At 35.9% G+C, this 20,923-nt stretch overlaps 1 protein-coding gene across 1 annotated transcript; it reads left to right on the top strand.

Moving 5' to 3' along the window:
- Positions 1-3,931: 3,931 nt before the first annotated feature.
- LOC121414890 lies at positions 3,932-20,267 on the top strand. Its single transcript, XM_041607940.1, has 4 exons — positions 3,932-4,157; positions 8,829-8,993; positions 18,163-18,305; positions 18,781-20,267. The coding sequence occupies exons 1-4, from the start codon at positions 3,932-3,934 to the stop codon at positions 19,993-19,995; spliced, it is 1,749 nt and encodes a 582-aa protein (XP_041463874.1). The 3' UTR covers positions 19,996-20,267.
- Positions 20,268-20,923: the final 656 nt, after the last annotated feature.

The raw sequence follows: 20,923 nt of genomic DNA, 5'->3' as shown, positions 1-20,923 counted from the left end.
TGTTCTTTGTCATTTGACGGGCAATTGACAATACATTTCTCTGTTCTTCCGTCCTCTGTACGTCATTGTGCGAAAACTCTCTATCAAATGAATAGGAGTTAATTGTGCCACCAGACCACTGCATGGATGGTGCCTTCTCAGCACTTTCAACGGTACTGCATGGCTTGCCTACTGCCAGACCAGACCCCAAAAAAAAACATCTCTTGGGGCAATAAGAATTAATTTTCAAAGCCAAGCAATGAAATTTCTTAAAGTAGTTTATTTTGGAATTTGTGTAGAATTGCACTCCAGGTGTGCACCTTACCAAAAGTCAGAATCATTGAGACTTTCTTGCATGAATTCTGCAAGTGTCTTTTCATCGCTTATCTTCATGTTTTCATCATAGACCAAACAACAGGGAATTGGGGAAATCTACTGTGCAAGATGTCTGATGCCTTTATAAAGGGGTTCCTACCGTCAAATGGAGCACAGGTTCTTGGGAAGGTGCCTAAAATCTTCAGCTTCTCAATCTATGAATAATTATTACCTGAGTGAGGCATTTTGGAGACAACTAAAAACACATGGACCAATAATTTACTACATAGGCGCAAGAGAAAAATGACAAATTGCAGAAGAGGGGTGTATAAATATCGTAGTCCCTAGTCATTCATTTGAACCCTTATAACCAACATGGTTATAAACTTGAGTTTTTAAGTGGATCTTCATTCCTGATGACAACCAGAACACGCTGGTCGAAATGTCGATAAGAGTTCTTTTCAGAGCTAACATATATTCAAGAAAGAATAACAAACAGTCCTTTTCAGGACTACATACATGGTGTTTACCGTAAAACCTTTCAATATTCTCTCCACCATGGAAACCTTCAAAGATCATCTTACATAATTGGTCTGTTTGATTGATTAACTCAACACAAAATATGTCACAATTCTCCAGCAAGGGTTCAAATGAATGACCAGGGACCACGATATTCATACACCTCTCTTCTGCAATTTGTCATTTTTCTCTTGCGCCTATGTAGAAAATTATTGGTCCATAATGTTTGTATTCCCATTTCATCAAACCCAAGCACAAGTCTGGTACTAGCATGTAGATGTGGACGTGTGAAGTGTATGTGCACGCAATGCACGATGCGCACCTGCACTGTATAGACCGTAGACGTCACAATTACTAGCATCAACTTCAAGAGTATCCTGGATGTGGAGGAACCAACAGGCAAGCAGATATAAATTGTTACAAATAATAGCTTGAATTGCATATCATGCAGCTGTGCGCCTATAGAGGAAAATAATAATAATGACTGGCTTTCATTTTCGGAGATACTATGTCAACTTCCCTCAGAAGACCCATATTCAGGGGCTGCGGAAGAGGGGGGGGGGAGGCTTAGGGGCTTCAGCCCCCCCCCCACTTTTGTCCAAAACCATGTACAGAAACATAAAAATGACAATACATTGTGATTTTCTGCATGGTCAGCCCCCCCCCCACTTTGAAAACCGTTCCGTAGCCCCTGATTTTGACTCATTTAGGAAATATATATTTCTCTCTCCGTAAATCCAAATTGTCTACTTTTTCACAAAATATAATGACTAATTATGCTTGTGATATATGTATGCCTCTGTGTTAGCTATACATTCCATCAGTTGCTGCTCAACAGGCAGTTAAGAAAACTGAAGGCATCTCTTCACTCTTCAGTGTACCTGTTGTGCAGTCTTCTCCAAGTCTTCAACATGTGGCATGCAGATGAGTCTCAAATAAAACCCCATTATGTCAAGAGAGCTAATTGGTCGTTCAACATGGATGGACACTGCTAGATTCAGGAGCAATTAGATCAAAATTGATTTCAATCTTGGTTAGACTCCTGCTGCTTGCTCCTTTTTCATTTCAGTGTTTCTTTATGGAATCCTATTTCTCATTTGTCCTTATATATAGTCATTGACATTGGCTATTATTTAGATATTTGCATCACTGTACAGTCTTTCTGGAGGAGGGAAGACGCAATATACTGTATTAATATAGCTAATAGCCTTTTTGATATGCACAGGTGATACTTGTGCTTTGCAGTTAGTACGCGTGAAGTAAAATAAGTTGTTAAGTTGATGGGACAAGCTTTTTTTATGTTAGCAATGTTTCTTAATTGAAGATCCCGATTGCCAATCAAATGCCTGTACATCTTTTTCCCAGAAATAAGATATTGACCTTTAAAGGACAAGTCCACCTCAACAAAAAGTTGATTTGAATAAAAAGAGGAAAATCCAACAAGCATAACAATAAAAATTTCATCAAACTCGGGTATAAAATAAGAAAGTTATGACAATCCAAATTTTTGCTTAATTTCACAAAATATTTAAATGCACATCCTGTTTGGTATGCAAATGAGGAGACTGGTGACTTCATCCAAATTTTTTTTGTATTTTATTATGTGTAATATAAAATACTATAATTTTGTCCTCATTGTCAAGTAAAACAACAATAAATTCTTCCCTGAACATGTGAAATTACCATTGTTACTATATGGTTGAGTCAAGTTGGTCCTGATTTTCAAATCTGTAAAAAAAATGAAATATTGTATAATTCAAACAATAAAAACAAAAGGAATACTGAGTGAGGGACATCATCGACTGACTCATTTGCATGTCACTGAGTTATGCATATTACTGTTTTTTGAAAAATAAGCGAAACTTTAAAATGTCATAACTTTCTTATCTTACATTCGATTTTGATGAAATTTTCAGCATCATGCTTGTTTGATTTTTTGCTTTTTATTCAAACCAACATTTTTCCAGGGTGGACTTGACCTTTAATGAGTGAATAATTTTTAAGTCAAACTTTAAGTCTTGTTTAAAAAAAATATAATTAAAAAAAATATAGTCTTTGGTTTATGTGAGTTGAATGTCCTGTTTGATATAGCACTTACTATATTGTATCTCTTAAAGCTGATGCATCGTGATACTCGTCATGTTTTTTCTTGTGTGAAAAAATGAATGTGAAACTATTGTCTGCCATAGTTATATTGAAAAGAACAGAATCAATGACAAGCGTTTCTTCAATATTCAGGTTACCTTCAGTTGAACTGTACTATGCTGATTTCAGTGGGGTTTTTTTAGCATTTCAACACAATGTTTCAGTATAGTCTGCAATCATGATGCCAATACATAATGCTAATTACATGTTCTTGCTTTCTTAGAATGGGTAGAGGATCTGTTGCTTTGCTTTATAAACACTCTTTTGGATTAGGTAACCTACTTTAGATAGATGCCTTGCCTGAGGGTTCACCACTATGATTTTCCAATTTCCAAGACCCCTACTATGAATTTGCAACTTATTACTTTATTGACACTTATTTGTATATCTTTAGGGGTAGATTTTTATGAACATAATTATTTACCCAAGAAGCCATTTATTGTTTGAGATAGGGATCAATGTATCCATCTTGTGATGATATTGAGTTGTTTGTGTTCTACAAAATTATGCTCCTTCTCTGTCTGTGTGCATCTGAGGGTGTGTGTGTGTGTATGTGCATGTCTGTTTGCCCCCCCCCCTTTCTCTGACTATGTCTGAATAAGCTATATTCATATTTTTTCTTCACTTGAGAATTTTATTTGACCAGAATCCCGATCAATATCAACATAACTATATTATTTGTTGACAAATTATGATTTCCTCCTATTAAAGCCTCGTTATTAACTATATTATTGTTTATAATGTGCTTATTGTTATTAAGCCATTTCCCAAGCATGACATGGATTTAAACTTTCAGGATCATCTATGCAGCTAGATAATATGCAAGCACTAAATTTTTGTGATAAGTGTTCATATTGCCTTTTTTTTATATAAAATTTGAAATATCGATTTTCATGAGGAATAGATGGTCAAAAAGATCAACATTCACTACTTTTTTGTAAAACAGGAATTTTAGTGTCATGCAGCTGTCCTCATGCCCAACCCTATTTTGTTTAATAGAATAAGCCATAGCTCATTTGCATTCTGTATCTTTACAGCAAATGGAACAGTCTATTCTTGGGGAGTAGGGGTGGATGGACAGCTTGGTCATGGAGAAGATGTAACCTACCTCGCTCAACCAAAAGCCTTGGTGGATGGTGTCTTCCCTGGTAGAGTAGCACAAGTGGCTTGTGGAGATTCATACAGTGCTGCACTGCTTGGTAATTATTGTAATTATTCTGACTGATCATTACCATCAATTTTGTAGTCATCGTCATCATCATTGACATTGCTGCCGTCCTCGTCGTCGTCGTCATTATCATTTTCATAGTTGTTGTCATTGTCATCATTATCATCGCCTTCAGCATCAACATTATCCCCCATCATAATTATCATCTCATCTCCATCTTCATCATCATCATCATGAACATCATCGCATCATCACCATCATTTTTATCATTCATGTACAAAATCACCACCACAACCATCATCATCATCACCAAGCCATCTCCCCTTGATTGCCTTCTCTAACAGCCGTCTGCCCTACCTCCCTTATTGCTCTCTTTCTCCATCCTCTTTATGCATTTTCATATTTTTTCTCAATCTCTTTTGATGCTTTTTACTTCCCCTTCTCTTGCCTCTTCTTTTTATTTCTTTTTTTAATTCGCAATCCTCCATTTCCATTCCTCCCCCCCTCTCTCTTCCTCCCCCTATCTTATTCTTTCTCCTCAACTTAACGTCAAGTCCACCCCTGACGAAAGATGATTTTAATAAATAGAGAAAATCAAACAAGAATAATGCTGGAAACTTCATCAAAATTGGATGGAAAATAGAAAGTTATGACATTTTAAAATGTCGCTTATCATTCATGAAACAGTTCTATGCTCAACTCAGTGATATGCAAATGAGAGAGTCGATGATGTCACTTACTATTCAGTTTCTTTTTATTTGAATTATGAAATATTACATTTTTGTTATAGATTTGACAATTATGACCATCATTGTTTGAACCAAGAACTGTTAAAACAATCAAATTCAACATGATCAGGGACGAATAAAACTTTTTCCGCATGACAATGAGGAGAAAATTCCAATATTTCATATTTCATGTTATAAAATACAAAAGAAATAGTGAGTGGATGACGTCATAGTCTCCTCATTTGCATACCAGCCAGGATGTGCATATAACTGCTTTGTAAATTTAAGCGAAAATTTAAAATTGTCATAACTTTCTTATTTTTCATCCGATTTTGATAAAAAATTCAGTTTTATGCTTGTTGGATTTTTCTCTTTTTATTAAAATCAACTTTTTGTTGGGGTGGACTTTTCCTTTAACATCGCTCTTTATTGTACTAGATTGTATTTTATCTATAACAGGTCACTTAAGAAAATATACATTGTAAGGTAACAAATGATCATGTCTATAAAGTGTGAAGCCTAATCAAGTGGAGCTGTCTGGGGTTCTTCAGAGGATTTAAGCTGGACATTACCTCTATCTCTATCATACCAGCGAAATGAGTGTTGTTGCTACCAACAGAATTATTCATGTCAGAGGATATGACTTCCACAAGTCTAGTTTAAATCCATGTCCTCAAATGGTTATGTTCACACATGGATTTATGATTTTAGTGAAACCGGAAGTAATTTACAAGTATGAACTCAACATTGCTAATAAAACATAATGGCCCGTATTCTGAAGTCGGGTTTAACTTAAACTCAGGTTTAAAGTTGTGGTTTAAGTATGGGAAGCCAAAGGTATCAATTTTTTTTATTAAGTTGTATGTTTTGTATGTTTGCTGTGCTCTTTCCTGACTCATTGATGGTGAAGACAATAATCTATATATACTTCCTAGACAATTATGAATGATTTGAGAGCCAAATGAGCTGAAGTATGATATCTCTTACTGTTAGTGATTTATGTAACAATTGGCTATCCATACTTAAACCTCAACTTTAAACCTGAGTTTAAGTTAAACCTGCTATCAGAATACGGGCCAGTGGCATGTATGTAAGATACCAGAGGACCGACTGCTTTCAGAGAGAACATGGCATTGATAAATCAAGGGCAGTGGTACACCAACTTGGTTCTAAACTTGGGTTAATAGTATACAAATAATGCACGTCATCTAGGGCATTATGAAAAATTATACACTGTTAGGAGTATTTCAAAGTTAAAGGACAAGTCCACCCCAACAAAAACTTGATTTGAATAAAAAGAGTAAAAATCAACAACCATAACACTGCAAATTTCATCAAAATCGGATGTAAAATAAGAAAGTTATGGCATTTTAAAGTTTCGTTAATTTTCAACAAAATAGTTATGTGAACGAGCCAGTTACATCCAAAATGAGAGAGTTGATGACATCACTCACTCACTATTTCTTTTGTATTTTATTATATGAAATATGAAATATTTTTATTTTCTCGTCATTGTCATGTGAAATGAAGTTTCATTCCTCCCTGAACACGTGGAATTCCATTATTTTAACATTTTGTGCTTCAGGCAAGGAGGTCCTAATCGTCGAATTTGTAAAAATTGAAATATTGTATAATTCAAACAATAAAAAACAAAAGAAATAGTGAGTGAGTGACATCATCGACTCTCTCATTTGGATGTAACTGGCTCGTTCATGTAACTATTTTGTTGAAAATAAGCGAAACTTTGAAATGTCATAACTTTCTTATTTTACATCCGATTTTGATGAAATTTTCAGCAATGTGCTTGTCTGATTTTTCTCTATTGATTTAAATCAACATTTTTCTGAGGTGGACTTGACCTTTAATAAGTGTGTGTAATTATTCTATTCCCTGAGCAAAATTATGTTTATTGTAGTGATGTGTTTCCCTGTTATTTGATCAACCATCCTCATCTCAAAACCTCAATAATTCTGCTTTGCCAGCTAAGCACTGAAAAATACTGCAACAGCAAGTAAAAATCATTCTACAGGTAATATATCACTTAAAACTTTGAATAAGGAAAGGGGAATGCTAGACATTTTTTTAAGGAAATGAAATGGTTAAAATATTTTAAAAAGTGTATAAGAAAGTTAACACTGTATCAAAGTGTTCACAAGAACTTTGGGACTCCCTTTTTAAATACAATTTTAGAATTTTGCATGCTTTTTGTCTTTTTTATTGTATATTTGGAATAAAAAAATTAAAAAGAATTTTACAGATCATAAATACAGACTCCCTAATCCCTACTTCACACCATTAACTACTTGGAACACTAATATCTGTAGAGGCTCGTCTCTTATGAGATTAGAATGAGAAAATACATGAATGCGTCCACTTTCCTATTAACAATTTTTTTATAGCTAAAGAAATATAAAAAAAAATATATAAAGAAATTCCTGTGGTAACACTCTTTTCATATCAAATCCAGAATGAATTTGTTTTTTTTTTCACTGGATTAGCTCACATTATTTTGCTCCTTTTCAGTCTAGTAATAAGGCAAGGCAGTCAGGGAAATAGGCTTTTTTATGAAAATTATCCCTCAACATAAACTTCCCTCGCAGAGATCTCATTCTCATTTTCCACATAATGGTAAGCTCACGCAGCCTCTTTTCTCCTTCAATATGCTATGATTTATGTCATTCTGAAGTGTTAGGGGACAGAATATTTGTGCTATATGCATGAAGTGGATTAACATGGATGAAGCAAAATATATAAAGCCAGGCAAAATAAACTTTCCAAGGTGTAAATGTAAGTTAAATCCTTGAAAAAGATTTTCTGTGAGTGGCCTGAAATAAAGAGTATGCCCGCCTGGCCTTTATATCGGAGGGACTGGATAATGGGAGCGAAATCAATCAATTTTTTCTCTGCAAAAGTGTATTTCTTTATCCCCTACGCCAATGGGCATACTTTGAGTGTGATCCGTGCTAATGCTGCACATCAAGCTAGAAGTTTAATCGCCAGAGACTACTTGCCCGAGATCTTCAGTCTTGTGTCGGCAAGAGAGATATGTCAATTGCAAGAATAATCAGTTCCTGCATCGTATTAAAATGCTGGGTTTTTTTTTTTATAAATGCAACAGTTAGAAAAAAAGAAGAGACATAGAGTACTTTGTAGATTTGAAAATTCATACCCTCCATTAGTAGATAAGTCTCTTTTGACATGCTTACTACAATATCACTTTATTTGCAAAAAATTATGAAATGCCAGGATTTCATACTTTTAATATGTTTTCTTAAATTTGTATTGGTGATCAAGGCAAAATGCATGCTCTAACAAGAACTGTTCTGAAGATTTTTTTATGGTTCCTCATTCTTTTGTGTAAAGGAAAAAAATATGATTGATTTTTGAAATTCAAATAAATGTATTTACTCTTCTGCATTGATGTCAGATAATCAAATGCTTACTGCATTATTTTTTTTTCATTTGCTAAAGATAAGGAAATATCAGGATTCTATTTCATGCTTTAAAGTCTCCATTTGCATTGATGATCAAGGGAAACTGGATGCTCCAACAAAATGTATATGAACTGTTCTGAAGAATTTTTTTTTGTTCTTCATTTTGTTCTATAAAGGGGAAATGATTTATTGTTAAAATGGAAATAGATGTCATTACTATTCTGACATTAATATTTTTATCTTAATGTCGGGCATGGTGGCTCAGCGGTAGAGCGTCCGCCTCATGAATGGGAGGTCCTGGGTTCGATCCTCGGCCGAGTCATACCAAAGACTTATAAAAATGGGACCTTCTGCCTTCTTGCTAGGCGCTCAGCATTTAGATTGGAGAAGGGTAATGATAACATGTTATGTTATGCAGGGCCCGCTGGTAGAGCAGTTTCCTAACTAAAGTGGCTACCCTGGGTAAATAAAACATTATTATTATTATCTGATAACAGAACTCCATGAAAGTGTTTATTCCTTCTTTTTCTCCATTTTCAGGTGATGGCTCCCTCTACATGTGGGGAAAGAGCAGTCATGTTATACAGACTGACCAGCCTTCCTCGCAGAAGGTATTCCGACCCGTTGGTATCCCCCTGAAAGGACGTTCCGTTGCCATGGTTTCCTGTGGTTCATGGCATACAGCAGCAATCACAGGAAAACCAGGTCTGTAAAAAAAATACTCTTCAAGACAGTAGAATAGAAAATAAGAAGACTTGTAAGAAATTAAAAGAGCTATCATACCAAAATAATACAGTATAATTCCACCCAATGGCATAGTTGTGCATAATGTCCCATCATTTGGGGCCTAAATTCATACAAAGTAGGTTTCAACCATCGCTACTTTTTTAACACTCATGAGGATTTCTAGATGTGAATAAAGCATGAATGACCTACTTGTGAACATTGACTTTAAAAAGTAATTAGAACTTAAGGTTTAAAAATAATGTCTGTTTACTGAAATGAAGGGTAAAAAGAATGAAATCGGTCTGTCTTTAAAGACCCTGACCGGTGTAAAAACAATCATATATTAAAAGAAAGGCAATGATTCATACAATACAAATATACCAAAAATATTCTATACATCTCCTTCCATTTTTTAGAAATATTAGATAAAAATCAAAGAAACTGCTCCTCCAAAGTACGCTTCGATTGAGCACCCCACGTCGCCTGGAAAGGATGACGTCATGTTGTGTCTGGAGGGTTGCGATTCCATAGGTTTGTGTACAAAAGCATTGGGTATTTTCTTCCATTTCTATATTATGAATCCAATTTTTTTTTTCGTTTTCAGATGAAAATGGCACTCACAATTATTCACTTTTGAAATTGATGGAAACCTACAACTATTCACTGCCTTTTTTGTGACTTCTTTGTTTGGCTCTTATTGGGCCTAAATTGCTATGTCAGGAAAAGTTGTGATACATAATCTGAATGCAGATAGATTTGAAATCTACGCCAAATAAGTAGGAAATAAAATATGGCAAAAACTAGTTCAAAACTGTAGATTTCATAATTTAAGCATGTAGGAAAAAATATATGTGATATCACTCTGTGATGGAAGTGAAAAAAATGAAATGCGTAATCTGGAAAGCAAAAAAATAACCCAGTTTTTCTGTGTACAAACCTATGGAATCGCGACGCTTCTTACACAACGTGACGTCACGGTCTCGAGGCATTTGAAAAGCACAATAAAGCCTATTTTCTAAGCCGGGTTCGAAGCCCGATAATTGGAATATTCTAAAGCAAAATACTCAGCTGGGAAGGGTGAAAATGAATAAAGCTCACAATGCTGTATTTAGTAGCTTATAAGCTTTCGATTGGTATATAATTTGTCAATTTCATTTTTGGGTCCGGTCTGGGTCTTTAATATCGTGTAAGAAAAATAGAGATCCTGAATAATAAATCCACCTTTTCTGCAATCATTTGTCAATTTGTATAAACTTTATTTTGTAAACAGAATAAATATTGAGAAACTGTATGAATGTTAGGGTTGGTCAACAAACTTATTCTTTGGGGTCAGATTGGATTGAAAAATAATAAAGTTAGCAGATTTTACAAGGGTCTGTTCTGTTGTGCCACAGCAAGCAATTTTGATTTGCCTTATTCTACACCCATTATATGGTTAATAAACCATGTAAGGGTTTTTAACATCCAGGGTGAGATCAAATCTAAATTAAAACCCATTCCTCTTTTCAGTCTCAGACAAACACATTAAATCCACCAGAAGTTGAAAAGTGTGCAATTAAAAACTGACATTGATTGTGTAAAAGTAATTGAGATTTCCAAAATCAGTAATATTTTGTCTAGCATAGACAGGCATTTGCAATTAGCATTACAAATCCAAAAAAGCAGTGATATACTTGCCGTTTTTCTGCAAAGAAGGTATTTTTCAGATAATATTCTTTCAAAAGCGTATTTTTCTTTGTACTCTTTATTGATATTAAATCTATTATTTACATTTTTTATCATGAATTTGGTCAATTTTAGGGATTTATTGTCAATCACTGCCTTGCTTCATTGTACTGGGTATGTTGAGAACCTGTAGGCATGAAGTGGAATAATAGCTTGATTTTCTATTGTCTGTAATCTGTTGGAGATATGGTGATTGTGCTTTAACGCACATTTTCTGTAGAATATGTAGAATATATTTGGGCTTAATTGAAGTAAGAAGAAGAAAGCTCTTGAAATTCAGATTGCATTGGTATTTTGTTAGTTGCTATTTATAGAATAATAATTGGCCATCTTATCATTGAATCTTTCTACAGAAGCTTTTCAGTTCCAGAAGTCAATGTGTTAAGCAAATAGTACCTTAGAAACTGTAAAAACTTGTGTTATTGAAAATGAATGCCTTAATAGCAGGCAGTTCATTGAACCTTATGCAGAAAAAAGCGCTCAAGATCAAAGAAATCGAACTCCCTGGAAGCTATGAAAGGGGAGGAGAATAAACACTTAAAAGATACAATACTTCCATTATATTCTGCCCTAATAATTTTCACAAGTCTTTGTGTATGAACTACAAAAAATAAAAGAGGGGAGGAACAGAATAAAGAGGATGAATTATCCTCTCTGCATCTCTTTCTTGACGCAATTGAGAGGATAAAGGATAAAACAAAATAGATAAAAAGAAAGTATATTGTGTACTGTAACCTAGAGGGCATAGGATAGTGCAGTTGTCCGTCAGTATTCTTATGGCGGTCACAAATTACAACCCTTGGGCTGTTGTCATCATTGCATGCCTTTCAGACAGCCAATTGAAGAACAGACCGATAGAGAGAAGGAATCTAGAATGACCAATAGACATATGATTGCTGTCTCTTTTGTTATCGTCCGTGACAATATGATGACCGGCATTGATTTGCTTGGTCGGGGTTTTGATTTCTATTACCGATCGTAATGCCACCGAGGCATGTTGGCTTATAAAAAAGCGCCGGATCAAAAGACGCGGACAATGATGTACCATGACGTTATTAATTCAAATATTGCATTTTAGATTTGATTAAAGATCGTGACATGACCCATGATGCACTTTGGTCCGCCTCTTGTCCGTGCGGCTCCCCCTGTTTTTTTTTTTCATTGCCAGGGCGTGTGCACGTAGGAATTCAATTAAATTCAATGTCGTATTCATCATGGGTCTTGCTGGTCTAAATGTCAGGAGACATTGACTTATGATTCAAACGTAAACATAATTTGCATAAGGAGTTCTATGAACCATGACAATAAAAACAAACAATCTTGCATTGATCTTACTAACTGAAAAAAAATCAGTTATAAAATTCAGCTATAATTCTTATTAGCTATCAAGGTTTGCAACCTGTTGAGGATGTATAGGTCTTATTTGTGCAATCATCATAAAGTATAAATTTTGTTAACCTTTGAGAGACGATTTGATGAAGATAAGACTTTCAGTGCCATATAAGCATTGAAATATTGTAAATATATTGGGAAGTTTCATGTCAGCCACGTATGCCAAGTATGGTATTTGGGTGTTGAAGTCTGGTGTTGGTGTTTTATCCTTTTGCAAGGCATTATCCAGGTGGGTGTTTCATGAAGCTGTTTGTAAGTTTAAAGCGACTTTAAGAACGATAATGATCCTTTTTTGTGGTAAATAGTATACACAAGAATGTTCATTAATGATGGTTTAGCGTGTAAGAAAGGTTCACCAGCTGTTCTGAAAAGTCGCCTTTAACTTACAAACAGCTTTATGTAGCACCCCCGACCGGTGTAATAAATGGGTATCCAGTAGGAAGTAATTTCTTGATGTTGCCAAATTAGGGTAGCTGCACACGCTAAGCCGGGGTTATATGCACCGTGTACATAAAACATATTGATATTGATATTATAAGTATCACTCGGTGTTAAGATATGAATAATAAGTTTCATTCTTAGCCCAAAGAATATTTCGTAGCTATGATGTATTCTCCCAACACCAACATCTAACACCTTTCTTAAAATCACTCATTGCGATGATAGAGATAAGAACTCTGCCTTCGGAGCTCAAACTTCTCTAAGGCTTTCATCTGCAGAATATGCAATATTATTATTTTATACATTTGTAAAGATATGAACAATGAACAGTCCTAGTTAAGCTGCACTTTGCTCAAAAGAAATCCCCCAGTCCCTTGCCTTCGGGGCATACAGTTGTTTGAAAATAATGTTGCAGGAAGAGATGAACGGTTCTCTGACACGATCGCCAAAAGGTCATGCTTTCTTCTACCTGTCTTACTAATATCCGCTTGTGTTCGGACGGGAGAATAAAAGCGACGTTTAGTTCCAATATTGGTTTTATCCGTCAGCTTTCATTTCTTTTTCGCTGCGTGTTTTGCCCATCGGGGCTACCATGGCACTGTGTCTCCCCTTCGTCTTCACTTAACAGGGGTTCTTTTCTTTTATCGAGAGGCTGGCACGCTCTGACACTTTCCCTTGTTAGGCCTGTCATTATTCTGGAACAAAAATTGATTATTTTGTGTATCAATGGTGTCTTCTTTATTTTTGATAGCAAGGTTTTAGAGATAAGGTATTTGACCTGGTGATGCACTTTATCTCTTGGTCATAATCTACTTGCTATTTTCTAATATCTGACACCCTTTAGTCTCTTGTTATGCAAGTGTTTCTCGCAATATTGCAATCTTTTCTTATTCCTCATATTTGTTGACATGACTTTGTTTGTATTCCGAGGTCAGGTTATAATTTCCTATCTTACTTGTTCGATGATATGTTTTGCCCTGCTTTATACATTTAATTTTCTTCAGATTTTTAAGTCGAGTTTTGCTCTTTATGACATGTTTGCCCTCTTAATTTTTTTCTTTAGTTGTTTCAAATGTACATCCTTTTGTCCCTATTGTTTTGTCATTGTCTACTATTTTTCTCTCTCTTTCTCTACTGTTTACTATGTCTCTGTCTTTTCAGGCTCTTGTCCATTTGTCTTTCTCCTCCCCACACTGCTCCATTTTCTCTCTTTGTTTGTCTCTGTCTCTTTCTTCTGCATTCTTGATCTTAGTTTGAAAGATACATTATTGGATTTATTTGTTTCATTATGAAGTTGGCTTTGAATTACCTGTATCATTCATGTCATTGCTTTTAATCCGTACCCGTTTCATTTTCCTTATCTATTCCATAGTGTACGATTGTCTGCACAATCGTAAAACTACTTATTTTCCTCCTTGTGTATATAGCATACAGTATATATTTCTAAGTCTACTCATAGCCAGCTAAAGCTAGATATCAAACAAATTGGAAATGGTTTAGGAGATGGGGGATAATAGACCTTTGTCCTGAAAAATGAAATCAGGATGGATCCATCCATGTTGCAGACTGACATTTACAATGAAAATTACCTTACAGGCAATGCGAGCATGAAGCACGAGCGAAAATTTTATATGGTGAAATGAAAGATTCTTTTTAGTTACAAAGTCTTCCCCTAATCTTATTGTATTTACTCGTCTTCCTCCTCTTCTTTTTCTCCTCTCTTTTCCATCCTCTTTTCCCCCTTTTTTTCTTTCTTTCCTTTTTTTCTTTTTTGTTCCGCCAATGGTGGGGGGGGGGGCGGGCCCTTCGGGCCCCCCTGGATCCGCCTATGCTCCATTTTCTCTTTGTTTGTCTCTCTGTCTCTTTCTTCTGCATTCTTGATCTTAGTTTGAAAGATACATAATTGGATTTATTTGTTTCATTATGAAGTTGGCTTTGAACTGCTTGGTTCGCTGATGGTCAAATAATATCATACATTTTAATTGAAGGAAGATTGAAGTCTTTGAATACACTTTTTACATCATTCGCTTCCGCATACCACTAGTATCTCTATGTGTAGAATAAACGATAAGAAAGGAAAAAATCTGATGCGTAATGCGAAGCTTTGTGTTAGCCTGAAATAAGATTGCTGCAATGCATTATGGGTGTACTCTTTGACCTGTTTGTATTTCATAAGCTTGTGAAGGATCTTACTTCAAGCAGTCAGAAAGAAAAGCATGTATCTAATGCATGATTGCTTCGATTGTAATGGTAATAAGGATGACGTATTCAGTTCTGATTTACATACTCACATTCATTGTTTGGCTTGCATGCGCATTCTAGAGGAAGGTGAAATGCATTGTGGAAGGTACTGGTGTAATGGCCTTTGACCTTAGATCTACGACTACCCAGGCGGTCTTATCTGATGATACAATGTTTTATTTTAACATACCTTGTTGTAACATACATGTACCTTATTCTGATTACAACTGGCATCGACTCGTTAATCTTCAGCTTCTGAGAATTCTGAGAATTTATAAATGACATACTGCAGTTAATTGAAATATTTACTGGTTCGAAAAATCGCTGCTTAGAACTTTTTTTAAGTCTGTGTTTTCATAAAATGTTGGAATTCATTTCACAATTACTGACCATTATACCTAGGTAGCTCTTGCTCATATCGAGGCACAATGTCTTGAGTTTGAGGGTCGATCAATTTTTTTTATTTCTGTTTTTGTCAAGGTATTTGCTGGTAAGTAAATGTAACGTGATAGGATTATCATATCAAATGAGGTGAACAGTATATTTTATAAATAACACTGTTTTTATGATAGATCAACAATTACCGTGTCGTTCATGTTATTGCTTTTAATCCCTACCCGTTTCATTTTCCTTTACATAGTGTACGATTGCCTGCACAGGAGAATTTTAAAATGTGGGCTAAAACTACTTATTTTCCTCCATGTACATATAGCATACAGTATATATTTCTAAGTCTACTCATAGCCAGCTAAAGCTAGATATCAAACGAATTGGAAATGGTTTAGGTGATGGGGGATAATAGACCTTTGTCCTGAAAAATGAAATCAGGATGGATCCATCCATGTTGCAGACTGACATTTACGATCACATTAATCTCTATTAAAAGTATTACCGAGTCAGAAGAATTACATCCTGTTTAGTCTCTGCCCATACGGTGTCACAGACATTTGTACTTTGTATTTTTATTGCAAACATTTCTTTTTATATAATAACAATATTTCTTTGGTCTCTTCTCACAGTTCATTGTTAACAGCAGCATACCTGGCTGTATGTTATTGGACTGTGCGTTATGATGTTTCATAAAATTATATCAATGTTCTTTTTTCATTTGATTTAGGTAACAAAAAATGATAATTTCAAATAATTACAGTACAGTATACTCTGTCATAATTACATATTTTACATGACATTCATGAAATATATATCATCTTTTAAATGGCTATTTCAAATTGAATTTACAGATATAATGTATGAACTGGCAATGATTTCTATCTGAGCAAAAGTAGTCTCATTCATGGAACAAATATTACTGTGAGCACTACATCAAATCTTTGACCCTCCCCTTTATTTCATCTAGAATTATTGTGGTCCTGTATTATCCAAGAAATTTCAAGACCATTCATAATCAATTCCATGCATCTTCTCATGGACCATATGTTTTATAATGCGTCTATGAACGAAGACCCTATCCTCTCCTATCCATAGTGACTTATCCCATGTGAATGAACTGTGGCTTGGACAGACCAATTAAAGAGATGAAAGGCTTAACCTATTTCCCACTTCAAGAAAGTCAGATGATTCTCCTGTCCCAGTTTTCTTTTGTATAAAGATAACAAAATCATAACGATGTTAAACTGTGATCTCTTTTTTTTGCGTAGCATCCCATTTTTGTCGGCGCTATTTTGCGGTGATGTGGCGAATAAAGAGGAAGTGGTCCCTAACTGTAAGGTATCGGTGACCTGTATCCGCATCACTTAAGTTTGATCAATAGACATTCATATGGTCGACGAGAAATGAAAAGACCTATTTGAATCGATATCCCCAGTGAATTCCTGACAAGGCCCTCGACTCCTGTTTGTTATCCAAACGATCTAGGTCAATTGCAATGCAACAATTAGAGCGAACCATAGCTAAGGAAACAAGTTTGTAATCTTCTGTAATTGTTGCACTATGTAGGTTAAAAGCCTTTCATTCTGTGTCAGTTATTTTAGTTCGTTGGTCCTGTACTGGGGCTTGGAAAATGAAGCTTTTGTTGCAACGGGAACTCCCTTGGGCTGTTTTTATTAGGAGTCACTTTGAGGCATTGCTATCTGTCTCATTAGGCCCACAGAAAAACCTCTCGAAAAAGCCAAATTATTGCCAATCAGTGATGCACGGGTCATTGTCCATTCATTGAAAATAAATCAGTCATGTTTTATTCAGATCTGGTTTTAGGAAATGTTCTTATTCATGATTTGCTCAACTGTGGCTTTATCACCTACAAACTGGACTGTTTGAGGGTTTTCTGAAAGGGTGAATTAAGGCTAATGTACATCGTAGTTCTCGCTGAAATGTTTTGTAATATACGTACCTTTTGTGTGAAAGGACCGGAGAAGGCTACAGATCATATTTCCATACTGTATTTTGTATGACTGATTTATGAGGATAGCCAGAAACAGGACAATAACTACCATTTTTAACATCTCTTTCATTTCAATATTCCATTTGTACATCACAATTATTGAATAGGCAATATTTCAAGCTTCAATCTGCATAAATAAGCTGCAGGAAAATCCATGATGCCATCATATTCAGTAGCTGGCAAATTGCACTTAGACGTTGGTACGTCATGTGCCAGGCCGAAAAGTATCCTTACTCTTCATTAATAGCGAATACTTAGGAACTGAATTTTTTTAATTCTGTTTATAAACCATATTTAAACTCACTAATTATAAAATAAAAATTTTACATCTCAAATCAATTTAGAATGATTATTTCAAAGAGGGTTTTCCTGAATGAATTCTGAATGATGATATATAATTGTAAATCAGCAATTATATGTATCTAGTTGCCTATTCAATGGCACACTATATTTTTCTGTGCAGCTCTAGCTCATACTGCTGTTTCCAGCGCTTGTCGCTTTGAAGAAATTAATCCTGCTATGTATTTTATTTCAGATCTTTTTATTGACCCCCGAATGGTCATTAAATTGTCAACAAAATCAATCCCACTTGCATGTTTGTACAAAGAGTTGCATACAATGTAATTACAATATACATGCATCAATACAAATAGCATGAATGATAATAAATTAACATCAAGGAAAAGGGATACAAAAATTACACAAACTGAGCAATTGGTATTTAGAATTATTTCAATTTTTTCTACCAGATCCTTACTCATGTAAAGTATCATATTTTTCGTTATCGTAACGTATCATATTAATTCACTTCACCTGACCTGGGTTGAGTGCAGCACAATATAGTTCAATATCTTGCTGAAGGAAATAACACAACGGTTGGTTCTAGAACCCTCACCTATAAGCCATGATTGATAATCCTTATTAATGTTATTATCTCTACATGTACAGAGAGACAACCTCTTGAGGAAGACTCAGACACCTCAGAAGAAGATGAGGAGGAAGATTTGGATACCCTCATCACCATGGAAACAGATGATGGAATAGATGCATTCCAGGACAGGGCTGGCAATGTCTGGGAAATGTCTGATGAGGTATGAATTATGACTAGATTCAGGTACTGTTTTTTGTACCTCGTGTATTACCTCAGAACAAGCCATTAATTTGATCTGTAGAAGTTTGTGATTTCCCTTCTGTGTAAATTAAGGTTTTAAATGAGATAATTTTACAAATGGGATGATGAGAATGATATATATTTAGATTTTGTCATCTGTTCTATGTAGTTTTATGGCTCATTTACTTATTCCTCCTCTTCCCATCTTTCTAATTTCTTGTCCTATCCAATTGGTTCTCTTTACTTTTCTTCTTCTTCTTCAACCCTCTTTCCCTTGTCTCCTTTTCATAATCTTCTGCTCCTTTGTTGTCTTGTCTGGTCTCTTTTATTTTCTATATGCATCTTGTTAATCTTACTCTTCCTTCCCTTTCTCCTGTGATGCTGTGGCTGTTAGTGATTCCAGAATGAAGTCGTGTATGTGCATTCAATATCTTTGCATTCTCTCCGTATTTCAGATCTGTGCAGACAAGACCAGTGCTGTCTCCAAACCTGCTCAAAGTTCCTTAAGGCCACCGTACAGGCTTGCTCGCGAGGGGACCACTCTGACCCTTGAAGAATTCTATTCCTCCACCCCTGTACCTGTCCGTCGTCCACGAGAGCTTCCTGGGGTTAGGGTTCCTGAGAGGAAACGGACTGCAAAGGCCGAGGTGCAAGGAGAAGATGATTGCGTCGATGCCAAAGTGACAGTGGCGGAATCAGAAAGGGATGAAGGAGAGAGTTCAGATGATTCATCTGCGGATGATGACATTGAGGCAGATGAAACAGAGATTGCCGCTATGGCTCCACCAATGGGCTCTACTGGAGAGCCAGAAATTATGGACAAAGATGCAAGTCTAAAGACGGAGCATGACAGATCTTTTACAAAGACAGAAAAACTTTCTAAAAAATTCAATCCCCAACGCCAAAGAGATACTTATTTGTCAAGATCCAAGACAATGGGAAGCATAGACATACCAAAGAAGTCTGTTTCAAAACAGAACCAACCAACTGTGTATAATATGAGTGCAATGAGTGGTTCAGGTGATGCTGATAGAGCCCTCACAGGAAAGTTTGTGGTTGACAAGCATGTGGCTATACAGAGTAGAAAGGCCTCTCCCTTATCATCAGCATCCTCCTCCCCTTCTTCAAAGAGGATAGAGAGCAGTACCAAACAGACCATTCCCACCGTTAGCCTAGTCGGCACTGACAGCGTGGACTTGCCCCCGTCCAATGATAGAGTCCCTAAAAGCTTGCCGATGCCTAAGATGACCAGAGCTCATACGCTTTATGGTCCAATGAGAACTCACGGAAAGATTCGGCATTCCAAAAGTGAGTCTCCACCGGTGATATACCCTGTTCCACCTGTAGTATCAATGGCTTACAAGACAAGGCCACCCATTGTCAGGGATGGAGGTCACCCAACAGCGAAATCTAAGTATGGGACCAAAGATAAGGCCCTGAAAGACCTGAAGCAACATCATCAAACAGGGAATGTGGGTGAAACTGCAAGCCAGAACAAGACGGCCGGAGGCAGGAGGCCTCTTGGTGCCACCTCTTCCTCTCAAAAGAGACCCGTCTTCTCTTCTGCAGGATCATGGCGACAAAGGTCAGAGGTTGAGGATGTGCTTCTCAGAGATGGTACACCTCCTGGTAGTCCATTGCACAGGAAAACTTCAACCAAAGATTCATGACCCAGGACTTTGTTCTGTTTTCTTCTTTTTAGTGTAAAAGTGAGTAAAGGTCATCTTTTACCAAAGACGTTCTAATATGACTCAAGGGGAGTACTTCCTAATGTGATGGACAAACATGTTTGCAAGTGGTTTGTTTACTGTGAATTTCATGACCTGTGCAAGAAACTGATTCATTTTCATGTTAACTACGTTTCTTCTGACCAAGTTTTCCTATTGAGAAAGGTGTCAGGTTGTGCGTACTGTGAACCTTGTTGTGATTATTGATAAATATTAATATAATTAGGTGATCTGTCAATCGACAGATCAACTATTAATTTCGTAAGAATTTTCTTTTTTATTTATTATTTATTTATTTCTTAATTTTTATTTTTCCACCCTTTTCTTGTTACCATAAAATCTCCAAATCTACATCATCAATTATCTTCAAAATATCATCAGATATGGGGACTTATCATGTCATGTGAACGAAACAAGTTCAAGGTCAAAAGGTCATCATGACGTCATCTAGACGCCATTTTGTAAAATCACATTATCAATCATATCTTCATTATCAATTATCAAAAATTAACCATATTTACATCACATTAACTTCAGGTCAAGGGTCAACTGTCCATGTCATCAAAGGTCATGAAAAGGTCACGACGTGCGCGTACGCGCGCGTCAAAATTTAAAAATGCTAAAAATCGCTTTTTGACCAAAGTAGAGTATGTTTCAGGTGATTTTAAGCATTTCAAAAATTTGCGCGCGCGCACGGTTACGCGCACGTTCCCGCGCGTAACGGCACTATAAAACATTGGATTGCCATTTTTTTCATATCAATGCACCGAGAATATAATTCTGAACAATTTGATACCTTGATCAACCTTCTACGACAAGTAATAAAGGAATTAGCCTCCATCAAAGTTTACAGCACGCCCGCGCGCGCGCA

This window comes from Lytechinus variegatus, chromosome 5, assembly GCF_018143015.1.
Source record: "Lytechinus variegatus isolate NC3 chromosome 5, Lvar_3.0, whole genome shotgun sequence".
Taxonomy (NCBI): Eukaryota; Metazoa; Echinodermata; class Echinoidea; order Temnopleuroida; family Toxopneustidae; genus Lytechinus; species Lytechinus variegatus.
The sequence above is the reverse complement of the archived record's forward strand: the minus strand, read 5'-3'. Positions and strand labels throughout refer to the sequence as shown.

Coding starts and splice junctions, on each gene's coding strand:
- LOC121414890 (XM_041607940.1), top strand. CDS start 3,932: ATGCCCAACCCTATTTTGTTTAATAGAATAAGCCATAGCTCATTTGCA. Junction 4,158..8,828: donor ATACAGTGCTGCACTGCTTG/GTAATTATTGTA, acceptor CTCCATTTTCAG/GTGATGGCTCCCTCTACATG. Junction 18,306..18,780: donor TCTGGGAAATGTCTGATGAG/GTATGAATTATG, acceptor TCCGTATTTCAG/ATCTGTGCAGACAAGACCAG.